Below are 14,699 nucleotides of genomic sequence, written 5' to 3'. Positions count from 1 at the left end.
CGTATCTCACGACGCCGACGTCATGACTGGAATGGTGGGGGATCCAGCCCGCAGCGTCGAGTTCTTCGGTACCAGCAGCGCCGGATCGTTTCTGAGGGAGATCAATTCAGCCATAGACGCGCGACTGGGCCATTCAGCTCAGCTATCTACCCCCTGGGATCTCGACACGCGGTCGACAAGCGCATCGACGAATACAGTCGCCCGAATCCTTGATAAGCAGGACCCTCAAGACTATACTCTACCGTTTAGAAAGCACGCCGACGAGCTTTTGGACTCTTACTATGACCTGGTCTGGGCTATCTTACCTATCCATGAGAAGCTGCCATTCGACGAGGCATACAAAGCCGTCTGGCTCGGGTTGACACCAACCATGCACGAGCGGACATTATTCTGTCTTATCAATATGACTTTTGCGCTCGGTAGTCAGTTTTCCGAATCTGTTGACCCGGTACAGCGACGAGAAGTTGGCCAAGCGTTCTGGAAACGGGCCAAGAAGCTGCTGGGCGGTCATACCCATAGCGCATCAATAGAGCAAGTACAGTGTATGCTTATGATGGGTTTGTATCTGCAGAGCACCTGCGAAACATATGAGTGCTGGATGACTATTGGCTCGGCGATCAGAATGGCACAAAGTCTTGGGCTCCACCTGTCCAATTCCATGACCAGCGTATCGGGATCGAGAGAGGTCGAAATGGCTCGAAGAGTGTGGCATGGCTGTGTCTTCATGGACCGGTAAGTGTTATTGACGCTACTTAATCGCAAGAGGGTGTAGAACACTTATTATCATAACAGAGTATTGTCAATGACATTCGGTCGGCCCAGTATGATTGCGAGGTGGCTGCCCAACACGGTCCAGGTCCCAATGCCATCAATGATTGATGATGAGTTTTTCGGCTCCCAGACAGAGCCCTCCGCTATCCGACCAGACGGTCAACCCGCCATAGTCGCGTTTTTCATCAAGACTATCGAGTTATACGACATTGTCAATGACATTCTCCTTGACCTTTATCAAGGTTCAACGGATGCAGCCAGCAAGGAAATGCACTATCTCACCGCGGCACTTCAATTCGATGATCGCCTCCTGCGGTGGGCACGGTCCTTGCCCGAACACCTACATTATCCACCACCGAATCATGACAGTAGTCTCGTATACGAAAGACAACGAATCGTGTTGCACGCGCGGTGAGTTCCGTACCATGCACGAATTGGGCCATACGCTGATTAATTTGAGTAAAAGATATCTTCAGGCCCGAATGATAGTGCTTCGTCCGATTCTTGCAGATTACTATTTGAAACAGCTAGGCAGCAATAGTCTACCGGCCACGAGAAAAGGGAGCTTATCGCAACATCTTATCGCTGGGTCTGCAGAGATTTGCTTCGAGGCTGCACATGAAATGATTGACGTATTATACACGCACTTCAACTTCGAAAATGTGACCGGCCCTGTCCCAGCTTGGTGGTTTGCCGTCCTCTGTTAGTCTCGTTGTCTCCGCAAAGAATGTCATTGGGCACTGAAGCTAATAAAGAATAGTCATCTACACGGCCGCGACAGTCCTGCTAGCAGAGCGCCTGAGACCTATTGAGAATAAGACGAGAACAGCTGGAGCAGGGCTGAAGAACCTGTCATGGGATCGCGCAATCGAGCTGTTACGGGCGTATGCTCGAGTTGGGCAGTCTGCCGAGCGCTGTGTCGCTGCTCTTAGCATCCTCTCCGCAAAGATACAGAGCACACGACTTGACGATCACGATCATGCCAGGAACTTTGAACATGTCCATTCGAGCGCTTTACCTAGCGGAGAGGTTTCCATCAATACCATGACTAGCCAAGATGTGGTCGATGACGGGTTAGATTTCCCGCTCGAACTAAGCGATCTCAACTTCAACATCGATGACATGTTTTGGCTTAATGCATCTGCTGCAGATATCATCTTCTGAATCAAGCTGTTTACCACCCTTAAAGTGTTAGATAGGCAGCATATGCGTGATACTCCAAAAATACATTTGCCCAATTACTTGAACCAGGGAAGATTTAGACACGCGTTACACATCAAACTATTGAAAGCAGCCACGAGGGAAGATGCCAATGACACGTAGTTGATTCGTCTATACTCGGCTTTGATGTCTTCCTCAATAGAAAAGAGGTTCTCCATGCCTTTAAGTCTCTCAGTCAGGATCACCGTACTCAATGCGCCTAATTTCACATCTCAATCGTACACTTCAGCAATACCATCCAATCATGAAATACCATGCTCTGTCTACATATATGACTCAATGTTACTGGTAGCCTTTGCGTCAAAGAGAAAGCCTGAGGGTTGTTCAAATCATATGTCGGTCACTACTCTTGGTTGGCGCCAGAGATATTTTGAGTGATCCAGGCTACAATAGCGTTGTGAACATGAAAACGGCGGCTGTTGCAGGACTAGTTTAAATTAAGCGCAGGAGACCTAATCAGCTTGAGATTTAGGAAGTTTACAATTCTTCCAGTATGCATGAGCACTGTACTTCGCCCATGCTTGGTATGTAATACATCCCAAATCTTACTCTTCCAGAGCTGCAGACTCCTAATTGGCACCAAACCAGCGCTAGCACCTTCGTGAATTGGCATTACTCTGCAGCCCTAACAGATCGCCGTGTTAAGTGATCCGTCCTACATCAACAGAAACGATGATGCGAAACTGAGACACAATAATCCCAACATGAAGGCAAATAAAGAATATGGCTGCAGTTACATATATGAGTTTAGAACAATGGCGCCAACCTGCCTCCACTAAGCGGATGAACCATCGCTGCCCTGCTCCGCTCTGCCCGCGACATGTTTAGCCTCGTTTTCAACGAAGGTGAGTCTTTTCTCTAGATCGCTCCCTGTCTCAGACGCAGCTTCTTCCAAACCCCAGCAAGTGAGTTTTTTGCGCGTAGGTCAACATGCCTCAGAGTCACGGCGTCTGTAAGGCCAAGCTCTTGCTCAGAAAATCGGACGCAGGCTCCTAAGATTGTCTTTGCTTTGTATAGGTCTCCCTCTTCGGCATAGGGTACGGCGAGTTTTCGGAAGCTATCTATTCGTCGAAATAGTTATCTCCGATATCGGAACTGTAACGAGTTTCCCTAGAATCGATATAGCCTCTCCAAGTCTTCCCTGCCCTTCCAAGCATCGGGTGAGCTCCAAGCGCATGATGTTGCACTGTACCATAGCCCCAAGCGACGAGAGACGGGCGACGAGAGAGCGAGAGCAATCGTCGATGACCTGATAACGGCGGTCACTAGCTACTGACATGCCCTCAAATTGTGCGTGAAACTGGTAGGCGCCGATCGTTTTGATCGAGACCAGCATGCTCTTCAAAGCAGTCTCGAATGAGCCGCGAGAATGTCTCTAAGGCTGAGGAAGTGTTTGGACTCTGTGCGTTGTTCATGTGATGTGTTGTCTCATTCTTTGCAAATTTCGAGGTATGTCTCAGTTGCAGGGCATGAACAAAGGAAACAACGACTAGCTGCTAGAACAATTTAAAGAGATTCGAGCTCCAGCCCTTCCCAGTTCCAAACACCATCCAAAACACCCAGATCTAGTTCTGGGGCCACGATTTCTTTGTGCATGGCTGATGCCCAGTCTGCATTTCCTATGCCTGCAGAGCATGCTCCATTCTCTGGTTCTGAAAGATTTCCGGGCGCGAATGAATCGGTTGCTGAATTCGTGCCGAACCAAACGTCTCTTGACTCCGGAACGCTGAGCTGTGATCTAGTGCTTCTGGTAGGTGATGGTACTAGATCTCCTGTCACGCTCGTTGCATATAGAAATTGTTTCTCTTCAGGGCACAAACTCAGCCGAGACACAAGTCCAGATAAGATGCCCCAAGTCGTGACGCCCATCTTTGTGCTGTCACAAAGGGTCCGTGATATGTACTGGGCGCAGCCAATAGCTCGAAGAATTTCCGACTTGCGTGGGCTTAAAAGACCATCACGATCATGCAACAACACGGAGCAGAGCAGCGCTGCTGTATCAAATGGACAGAATGATACCATGAAATACTTTGACTTGTTCGGCAGACAGAGGTCGAAGAAGCGTTTGCAGGTAGACATAAGGTTGAGTGCTGTATCGATAGCATAGGTCACGAAATAACCGCTCCCGGCTCTTCCTTGTGTATTGTCTTCGCCGTCCAAAGGCTCCTTGCCAATTGTTATGAGATAAGGACGTAGAGACAACAGAAGTGTCATGTATGCAGTCACATGCAGATGTAATCGCTGAAACACAAGTCTAGGATGTTCTTTATCCCATTGCGTATCAGGCTCGTACATTCTAAAGACAGAGGGTAACGAAGCCATCCAGATCTCGACAGATTTGACTTGTGATGGAATATCAGGATAGACGCAGCTGCTGAGTTGGTTTGCAAGCCGGGTTTGGAGAATTCTCTCAACAATTGGGGCGGGAATCCCAGCCGCCACTCCCGGAAACTCGTCAAGGCGCGCATCAGGGAGCGGTATGACAGATCCGGATGATATGATAGAGGGCCGATTAAACATGGCGACCATAAAGCTATAGTACAGTAAACATGATTTAGTATCCGCAAGTGTCTTGCTGTACACAATGGGTATGATGCCACTTACACGTCCCAGACAAACAATGCGCACCACATTCTTTTCCTCAATTCATTTTCTAGTTGACCTACCTCATGCCTAGTCTCTTTGAAGTGGATACCTATGAGAGAGTTCATATCAGAATTGAAAGATCTGTTATCTAGTAAATGTTGGGGGTTAAAGTTACCAATCTCTTGAGCCTCCCGAACTGCTTCGGCCAACATATGCCAAGAGGCGGCAAACTCCGCTTCTGCTTTCAGCCAGGTAGCTCCAAGAAATAGCTGCTGCACCTGAAGCAAGCCGCCTTTCCCTGGCGGGATAATGTCGCTAATTCTTTGAGCTGCTGCTTGGTATCGAGAGCTCAAATTATCTACTGAGTCGCTGAGCTCTGACTCAAGGGTTTCTTCGAGGTCCTCAGTGAGATATTGGGTAGAGTTGGCGCAGATCCGTAGTATGAGGCAAGCAAAGGCAAGAATGGTTGTGTTTGGTGATTTTTGAAAGTGTCGCCTCTGAGTCCACCACTCCACGTAAGCAGTCATGAATGAGACTTGGTGCAAGATTTCGTAATGATAATTGACATTGTCGAAGAAGTTTCGCACCAAGGTATCAGTATATGGCCTTGGGGGAATGACGAAAAGAGCATCTTGGACAAAGCTCGGTATCTCAAGAGAGCATGGAGAAGCTGATTGAAAATCGGCCTAGATAACAGCAGTGATTATTAGCTCAACTTGAACCTCGAAAAGGAAAGGAATACTTGGATAATGTACCAGCATGTTCTGTATAGGAAACAGCTTTTCTTGTGCGTAACCCAAGGATTTGAGAGCATTGTTCGCGTCTAAAGACGTCAACTGCTTATCCGCACCATCACTCTCTTCTACAACGTCTATATTTCGTCCAGAGATGGATTGATTGTGGCCGCCAAACTTTCTCTTCCTCGACGGTCTATAAGAATACTGTTAAGTCATGAAGATTACTCCCGCTAGGAGAACCAACCCTTGTTCCATGTCAGCAGGTGAGTGAAGCTCTTCAAATTGGCACAAATGCCCGCTCATGCGCCGCTGGCAGTTGGTGCAAGGCCATTGGCGATCACAGCGTTGCTTCCGACGTTTGCACTCGGTACAGGCCGAGCTCTTCCGACCTGTCCGTGTCTTAGGTTCTTTTGTAGACTCCATAGTCCCTTGTATGACTTTGGAAGAATTTCCATGGGAGGTCCGATAATTGACGGTATTCCCGTCACAATGCGGGAAACAGCATCGTTTGTCAGCGCCCCGTGGGGCTTTTACCCAATGACAGCTGCGGATTGCTTGGCTGCCAAGCCCGTGTAAGATCGGAGACCCCATTCCACGTCGGAAATCACCACGAAGATGCCAGGACTAGTATGCAATGTTGAATGTCTGTATAATACAGGTGCCGAATGTACGGGTATAAAGACTCAAGGGCTGCCATCCCGAAGATCGTTCACAGCAGCGTTCATCAGGACTTCCGGCCAAACATTTCCACACTTTAGACAAAACCTTCATATTCATAAGTTAAGAAGCCACTTACCAAAATGGCTACGCAGAATCTCGTTTGGTTCATCACTGGAGCCAATGCTGGATTTGGTCTGCTTCTAACAGAGTTGGCCCTTTCCCACGGTCACACCGTTGTGGCCACCGCGCGCAGCTTTTCCAAATTCCCAGATTCTCTTAAGTCAAACCCTAAGGCAGATCTTGTCGAAGTAGAGATTTCTGGGCCCGGCTCTGCTATTAATGCAGTGGTCGCGGGAGCTATACAACGGCACGGACAAATCGATGTATTAGTCAACAACGCCGGGTTCGGTCACCTCGGGGCTGTCGAAGAGGTCTCAGAAGCAGAAGCACGGTATCAATTCGATGTCAACTTCTTCGGTCTATTGAACTTCACCAAGGCTGTCATCCCGTACATGCGAGAGCAGAAGTCTGGCATCATTGTTCAAGTGTCTAGCGGAGCTGGTCTGTGGGCTGGAGTTGGTGGGCCAATCTACGTGGCTTCAAAGCATGCCGTCGAGGGGCTGGCGGAGGGCCTGGCAAACGAGGTAAAGCCGTTGGGGATCCGTGTGCACTTGGTCGAGCCTGGTATTTTTCGAACAGACTTCCTTAAAGCAGCTTCTCAGGGTAAACAGCTCGGTGAGAAGAAAGAAGGATACTTAGACAATGGATCAATCATGGGTGGACTTCACCAAAGCCAGCCGGGAGACCCAAAGAAGGCTGTACAGCGGATGTTCGAGATGGTTACAGGTACTGGGATGGGTCAAGGCAAGGAGTGGGACCTAAGGGTTCCTCTCGGGTCAGATGTCTATGGAATGCGGGACCAGAAAATCAAGAGCTTGACTGAGACTGCTGAGAAGATGAAGGATATTTCTCTTAGTACAGATTTTGCATCTTGAACTGGTGCAGGATACCAAGCAAAAATAGAGTCAATTCAAACCAAGTACAATATAATAGAAAAAGCCGAAGATGACCCGTGACGATGCCACCAAGCGATGCGAGCCAGGTGAAAGCACACTATGCGTCTTCCTTCCTACCGCACACTAGTGCTTTTTACTTATCTTCGGACGCACATATTGCCTACTTGGAGGCGATCAGCGTCCCGACCCATCAGATAAGTCAATCAACTCGCTCTCCTCAAAGTGAAACATCGAAACTTCGAGTTCTCCAGTGTCTGCGTTATGCAGGACCGTGTGTACATGGAGCTCTTTCAGCCAACCATTTCCAAGCGGCCATTTGTAAGACGCTGAATCGACCATCGCTTGCAAATGCAACATCCCCTCAGCACACAAAATCTCAAGAGTGAAAGACTTGAAAATATTGTGAGATTTAACTTTATGGCTGTTTGAATAAAGTACCCGCAAAGAGCAGTCTCCTACATTGCTCTGCGGCACCTCCATCTTGGTTCGCACTGGGTCTGCTGAAGCATCATCCATTGTAAGGTCTCCCATGCCACCGTCCATTTCCAAGCACGGCTCAGAGGACTTCACAGTAGCATTCTCTGCAGGATCCAGGTCCATCGCTTCTGCTTCACTTACAGGCGCCTGACGCCACTTTCCATATGTATCTTCGGCCATATCGGATGCTTCTGCGCATTGTCAACAACATGTTTACCCGCGAGAAAGGAAAAAGAAAAGGAGAAGGAAGAGAAGACACGAGAAAAGTCAGCACCCACAACCCACAACTCCTGCTCTTTAAGCTGCAATATAAGGAACTGACGACTTGCGCCAAACGAAAGGAAATAAGGCCGAGAACACTACCCGCCAGTCGTTGGATGTGGTCGAGAGGTAAAGGGTGCTGGATTTATGTTCGGTGATGGCGCTTTTATAGCCATGTGTCACTAACTCCGCGACGCGCTTTGGCTGTTTCAACGTTCGTCACGGACCGTGTCTCCCGGTGAGGAGCACCCTCGCCAGAAGTTCACGTGGCCACGTGCTTGGATTAGTGAGCAAGAAGTCAAGCGAAGCCAGTAGCACGTTGTTTTAGGCTTTGGTCCTGGCCGTGCAATCCGGTCCGGAGTTCTGGAGGGAACGGATGTCAAGGCATGGCGGTAATTGGTCTATGCTACTCAGCAGGTTGCTTATATTTGGGACGATTGGACCTCGAGATTTGCCCTAGGTAAGCCTCATATTCATGCTCCCTGTTTACAGGTGAATTGCATGCTGAAAAGGATGCTTCATAAGCCGTGCAACTCGGCGGTCCCGAAATGACTCACATCTCTCCCGAGTTCTGCCGTTAAATGCACGATGATAGAAGGCTCGCGCAGTTCCAACGAAGAACTGAAGATGCATCGTTTTGGTGTTGCGTATCTCGGAGGAAGAACTATACGGAACCATTTAGTAGTGCGACCGCTGCTGTGTGCGTCGCGTCCCACCTCCTGAAGATGCCTCGGCACGGAGAAGTCTCCATGTTCAGCCCGCCGACCGACGTCAGTGGCCGCCTGCCGCCACTGCAATTCCAGGCCGAGGCACAGATCTAGAGGGCACCAGAGACCCCATGTTTCGCCAGACAGACCGACTCAGACACGGGGAAAGATTCCACACGCAAGTGCCGGCGACATTGCTTAATGGAGAAAGGCATTGTGTGGATATTGGAGCTCTGAGCATTGAAGAATCCGATTTCAAAGTAGGATGAATTGAAGAAGCCGATACTTTAAGGACCGAGACGCCATTTCTGAAGAGCTGTTGGAAGCCGTCACCACTGCTGATTTCGCCACGGACTTTCCACCCGTCATCAACAGAAATCATGGCCCAGCAGAGCCTGTCGTACGTGCTCGCCGAGCGGCCGAAGGGAGACATCATCCCGGGGCAGACCTTCAAAGCAAAGTCTGAAAAGGCACCGACGGCAGAAGACCTGAAGGATGGACAAATTCTTGTCGAAACGCTCTACCTCGCCCTGGACCCGGCGATGCGCGGGTGGCTGAATGGCATGTCCAATGCTTCTGTCGTCAAGTAATTACCCAAGAAGTCGGTCACTAATAGATTATAGACCTTCGATCATACGTCCCGCCCGTCAAGATCGGCGAGGTCATGCGCGGCGGCGTGTTGGCGCGCGTGCTCGCCTCGCGCTCCTCCAAGGCCAAAGCGGGTGATTTGGTGTACGCCATGACCGGCTGGCGCGAGATCGCGATCGCTTCGGAGAAGCTCTTCGAGCCGCCTCTTGCGCTGCCCTCCAATGCCAAGCCTACGGATCTACTGGGCGTGTTGGGTATGACAGGCTTGACGGCGTACTTTGGCATGTTCGACATCGGCGAGCCGAAGCCCGGCGAGACGGTCGTCGTGTCGGGCGCAGCGGGTGCGACAGGATCCGTAGCGGGTCAATTGGCAAAGATCATGGGTGCGAGGGTGGTGGGTATCGCGGGCAGTGATGAGAAGGTCCAGTGGCTGAAGGAGGAGCTGGGCTTTGATGATGCGCTGAACTACAAGGATCCCGACTTCAAGAAGAAGTTCAAGGAGGCGACGCCGAAGTTCATTGATGTATTCTGGGATAACGGTAAGCTGCACTAACGCATTGTGCCTTAATCTCGACTATGGATGCGCTGACGGTCAAAAGTCGGAGGGGAGCAGCTCAACATGGCGCTGGGACGGGCTGCCAAGTTTGCCAGGTTCGTCATGTGTGGAGGCATCAGTCAGTACAACACGAGAAAGCTTCAAGGACCTCCGGTATGGACATTATCTGCTGTTCAATGCTGTATATGGCGAGCTGACATGTTGTGACAGAACATCATCAATGTCATCCCCCAAAGGGTTAAGTAAGCATAGCGCATGACCTACGTTGTGCTCCGCGTGCTGACCAGTCGACAGGATGCAAGGCTTCATCGTCTTTGATCACACTGCAGACTTCCCGAAGGCTCGAAAAGAACTCGCCCAGTGGATGAGTGAGGGCAAGCTGAGGAGACAGGAGACCATCGTCAAAGGCGGTCTGAGGTCTGCCGAGCAGGCGTTGGTAGACCTGTACAAGGGCGTGAACAAGGGTGAGTGCCTCAATTACGGTCTTATTTAGAAGGCTTGCTAATATATGCATAGGCAAACTACTGGTCGAAGTTAAGAATCCCGACGAGCGCTCGAAACTATGAAGCGCTAGTGATCACGGTGTCGGTGATGAGTTCAAACCTGAAGGACATGTACTACTCGGCGAATGTAGCAATAATGAGTCAATGCAGGCCTAGGAGATTGACTCCTCTCTTGGTCTAGTACCGTTTGCACGCAAGCTACGTCTCGATGGCATCTATATGAGGCATCCAGTTACTGCGTTGTAGGCATAGGATAGTAAAGCCATTCACTAGGGCTTTCCAACATGTTCATCCTCATGTCGTGCATACATCTGATAAGTCTGTGGCGTGGCGCTGGGCGCTGGTATTGGCAATTCTTTCGCTTGCTAAAATCGATCTGAAATCGATCTCTCAACACTGGTCCACGCAGACCAAGGACGCCAGTGCGCATGAAAGTGCCCAATGTTCAGATTTTACTGCAATCTTAGCCTTCCTAGGGACCTCCTGATCTTGATAGGTTCCTCTGTCGTGTAGGTGGTGATTCGGTCTCGTGGCAGTGAGATTGACCAGTGACCTGTTGGCAGGATCACTTCGGTTGTAAACCTTGTGAGGCTGAGGACTAGGGCACCCATGGAGTCCTTATTAGAGGCTAAAAGTGCAGTGAAGCGCTCTCGGAGAGACAGCCGCCCAGAGCCGTGGGAGAAGCCAAGATCGTGGTGAACGAGCCTTTAAGGGGGTATCATGCAGGCGCAGTCGGTGTTCGTGATTTAGAGGGCACCCTTGAATATGGAAAACAGTAAACTCTACACCCAGCACAAATTATATCTTGGCTGCACTGAAGAATGAGCAATCGTGCATCACGCAATTTTTATCATTGTCACAAGTTATGTGCAGCTTGACGGAGGACATGCCTTTGCAGTTTCCATTTCGTAGCGGAATTGCCGGCTCTTGCATGCGCCTCGATGCCGACCATTCAGTCGCGACGCGATTTGTAATGAGGTCACACTCGATGCAGCTGAAGTTCCCCGAAACAGGCTGGTCGGCGAGTGAATGGCCTAAACAAGTGCAATGTGAGGGCATTGCCAGCGTGGCGCTAGGACGACTCGGGCAATGTCTGTTACTCGATTTTTACTCGATCAAAACTCCCAGGTCCCAACAATTATGCTCTAGGAGCCGCCTGCAAGGAGAAAGGCGCCCGAAAGCGGAAGAGTTCGGGGCAGCTTTTTGGCGTTTGAATGACACATGAAGCCGCTATCTGTCCAAACACGATTCATGATTGGCTGTTTGACGCCCAGAGTGCATTTCCACTCTTTGGAGCATTCAGAGAGAGAGACTGACAGTGGTAATCCGGCGGACTCCGGCTGGATCCGATCGCACAGGAATGAGCCAATGGTCAGCAGCCGATAAAAAAGACAAAAGACAGGCGGGATTTCAGGGTCTTTTTCACTGGCGAAGATAAGGGAAGGGAGAACGACTCGCCGTCAGTCAGACATCGACTACTGTCTGTATTAACCAAGACACACCGCCCCCCTGATAAGGAATCATGGGAGGGAGGGAGAGCATTCCACCAATTCCCAACCGCAGGGGCGTCTGCCATGCTGCCATGTGCTGCACCCCACAAGCACCTACCCTGGCGATCCCAGCAGCATTGAGTGAGTCTATCTCGCTCGGTGGACCTGCAAGTCGGCCGAAGCGTTGCATCTGCGTATGGTGCGTGTGCCTGTGGTGTGGGCTATCATATCGGGAAAAGCCTAGATCGGGACGCTGGTCCCAGGTAATCAATGGCCATGATTCGATGCCATTATGTACACACACCCGTCCCATCGTCGGCAGCGCATGTCAGAGGCCGGAACGGGTGAGCGGGCTGGAAGTCGGCCGGTGGAGCAGCCCACACAACGTCAGTAGTACGGTAATAGGAGGGAGTCGTGGGTAGGTCGGTGGTGCTTTCTTACCTCCTGTTCGTCATCCCGCTTGTCTTTGTCTTCTTTGCTTCTTTTTGTTATTCTCCCTCCTCCCAGTCATCGTGAGTCTCTGCCGTTGCAAGGGTATCCGTCCAAGATCATATCGCTTCCGTCCCGTCTCCTTTGTCTGTGCTCTGCCCACCGAGGCCGATCCGTCTTATCAACACCACCACCCCACCACCTCCCACTCTCGCGATAAGGGCGTAAACGTGTGGTCTGGACTTGAAAGTGCTATCCCCCGCATTTTCATGACTGCCGGTCATTCCTGAGCCTGAATTGGTGCTTATCGGTGTCTGTATCCCGTCCAAAAACATGACTGTCTCCGGAGGAGTCAACCCGGGGCCGCTCACGGTCCTAGTCTCAACAAGAGCCGTCCTCACCCTGCCGGACAACTCCCTGATTCTCACACCGGCCACTGTTGCCGTCTCAGCAGAGACTGGCAAGATTGTATCAATAGCCCACGAGATCCTACCACAGTCTACCTTCCCGTCATCGACCACATACATCGACTATGGCTCGAAGTTACTCCTCCCTGGTCTTGTCGATGCCCATGTCCACCTTAATGAGCCAGGCCGCACGGAGTGGGAGGGTTTCCACACGGGCACTCGAGCGGCTGCGTCAGGAGGTGTCACCACAGTCGTGGACATGCCATTGAATGCCATTCCTCCTACCACCACACTCGAGGGCTTCAAGGTGAAGCTGGCAGCCAGCAAGGGCCAATGTTGGGTTGACGTGGGCTTTTATGGCGGTGTCATCCCCGGAAACGCAGAGGAACTAATTCCCTTGGTTGAGGCTGGCGTTCGAGGATTCAAGGGGTTCCTCATCGAGTCGGGTGTATGTTCCCCCAGACCCCAAGATGCGTATGTAAAGCGCGAGAACTAACATTAGCGGTCACAGGTCGACGAATTCCCCGCCATCTCATCGAACGATATCGCGCTCGCCATGACGACCCTCAAAGACCACCCCACGACGCTCATGTTCCACGCCGAGATGATCCCGCCCATCTCCGACTCAGTCGGCGACGCCGTGCAGCACTCGGACCCGCCGCTGGCGCCTCACGGCCAGCTCACCAGCTACCAGACCTTTCTGGAGTCACGGCCGCCTGCCTTCGAGACGTACGCCATCGATGAGATCCTATCGCTCGCTCACCTCGCGCCGGCCCTGCACCTGCACATCGTGCACCTTTCCGCAACCGAGTGCATCCCTCTCCTGAAAGCCGCGCGCAAGGCCGGCATCAACATCACCGCCGAGACGTGCTTCCACTACCTGGGGCTGGCGGCCGAGGACGTCGAGGACGGCGACACGCGGCACAAGTGCTGCCCGCCAATCCGGGGGCAGACGAACCGGGACGGGCTGTGGGCGGAGCTGGGGTCCGGCGCGGCGGACAGCGTGATCCGCACCGTCGTGTCGGACCACTCGCCGTGCACGCCTGAGCTCAAGCTGCTGCCGGGCCACCTGCAGCACATCCACACCGAGGAGGACGACGTGCGCTCGCAGATGCGCCACTCGGACTCGGGCATCGACATGTCGCTGCCGGAGGAGGAGCGCGCGGCCGCGCACAACAAGCTGCTCGGCGCCGCGGCGTCCACGACTGTCGATGCGGCGGCGACGGCCGCGGAGGCCAAGGACATGGGCGACTTCTTCGCCGCATGGGGCGGCATCTCGTCCGTCGGTCTGGGCCTGCCGATCCTGCACACCACCTCGCTCGCGCGCGCCGCAACCTCCTCGGCCGCGCCGACGATCGTCGACATCGTCCGGCTGTGCTGCCAGGCGACGGCGAAGCAGGTGGGGCTGTCGCACCGCAAGGGCGGGCTGGCGGTGGGCATGGACGCGGACGTGTGCGTGTTTGACGACGGCGAGACGTGGACGCTGCACAGCCGCGGGATGCACTGGAAGAACCGCTGCTCGCCGTGGGAGGGCAAGACGTTCCGGGGCCGGGTGCGCGAGACGTGGCTGCGGGGCCGCAAGGTGTACGAGTTCGGGGGCAAGAACGGCGGCTTCGTGTGCGGGACGCCGGTGGGCGAGGCCATCACGGAGCGGAGGACGGTGTAAGTCCGCAGGGGAGGAGGATGATCAAGATTATGTCATCTGAGATGAGATATGGTGAGATTGAATGACGAGATAGAGAGATAGAGCGAGAGTGAGAGAGAACCTGACATACCCCAAAGCGCGTACATCATATGAGTTATCATCCTCAATATCTCATGAGTAAAGGAGGATCAGCATCGGGGTATATATATCAAAGGCATGCATTATCAGGATTTGAAAACGTGGGACGAGCAAAACGACATGAGCGAAATGAGGCAGTTTCATCCAATTCAAAACCGTTAAATCATGGCATTACTTATTGTTTACTTGATTCAATGATTCCATTCATCTTCGTTGTGAGCTGTCGTTTCTTCTGCCGGACAGACCATAAGATCACCAATTGAGGGGAAATATCACAGCACGGATCACACACTGGCAGCAGGTCACATTTATCGGTCACACGGGACAGAGCATCTTTTGCCATGACGTGCTTCCACGCTGCCGTTTAGCTTATGCTTCACTACAATTCGATGCAGTCGCATTCTATGCGCTGTAAGTGTGAGTGAGGTTATTCCCACCCCAACATTCACTGAGCCGCAGCAGGCGATCGCAGACCCGATGCCAAGATAGAAGTGCAACCCCCACCAT

General features: G+C 51.9%; 3 protein-coding genes across 3 annotated transcripts; all 3 read left to right on the top strand.

Annotated features, from left to right (window-relative positions):
* Nucleotides 1-6,115: 6,115 nt before the first annotated feature.
* UCRPA7_5062 (putative short chain oxidoreductase protein) lies at nt 6,116-6,970 on the top strand (the record flags this gene model as incomplete). Its single annotated transcript, XM_007917609.1, has 1 exon — nt 6,116-6,970. One exon carries the CDS (start codon nt 6,116-6,118, stop codon nt 6,968-6,970), a length of 855 nt encoding a protein of 284 aa, XP_007915800.1.
* A 1,846-nt stretch (nt 6,971-8,816) lies between these two features.
* On the top strand, nt 8,817-10,146 carry UCRPA7_5061 (putative nadp-dependent leukotriene b4 12-hydroxydehydrogenase protein; the record flags this gene model as incomplete). The annotated part of the gene is made up of 6 exons (XM_007917608.1): nt 8,817-9,017; nt 9,089-9,563; nt 9,624-9,733; nt 9,791-9,822; nt 9,875-10,044; nt 10,097-10,146. The coding sequence occupies 6 exons, from the start codon at nt 8,817-8,819 to the stop codon at nt 10,144-10,146; spliced, it is 1,038 nt and encodes a 345-aa protein (XP_007915799.1).
* Nucleotides 10,147-12,335: 2,189 nt separating this feature from the next.
* Nucleotides 12,336-14,075, top strand: UCRPA7_5060 (putative allantoinase protein; the record flags this gene model as incomplete). Its single annotated transcript, XM_007917611.1, has 2 exons — nt 12,336-12,857; nt 12,921-14,075. 2 exons carry the CDS (start codon nt 12,336-12,338, stop codon nt 14,073-14,075), a joined length of 1,677 nt encoding a protein of 558 aa, XP_007915802.1.
* Nucleotides 14,076-14,699: the final 624 nt, after the last annotated feature.

Source organism: Phaeoacremonium minimum (assembly GCF_000392275.1).
Source record: "Phaeoacremonium minimum UCRPA7 unplaced genomic scaffold PA7_03_scaffold_385, whole genome shotgun sequence".
NCBI classification, from domain to species: Eukaryota; Fungi; Ascomycota; class Sordariomycetes; order Togniniales; family Togniniaceae; genus Phaeoacremonium; species Phaeoacremonium minimum.
The sequence above is the reverse complement of the archived record's forward strand: the minus strand, read 5'-3'. Positions and strand labels throughout refer to the sequence as shown.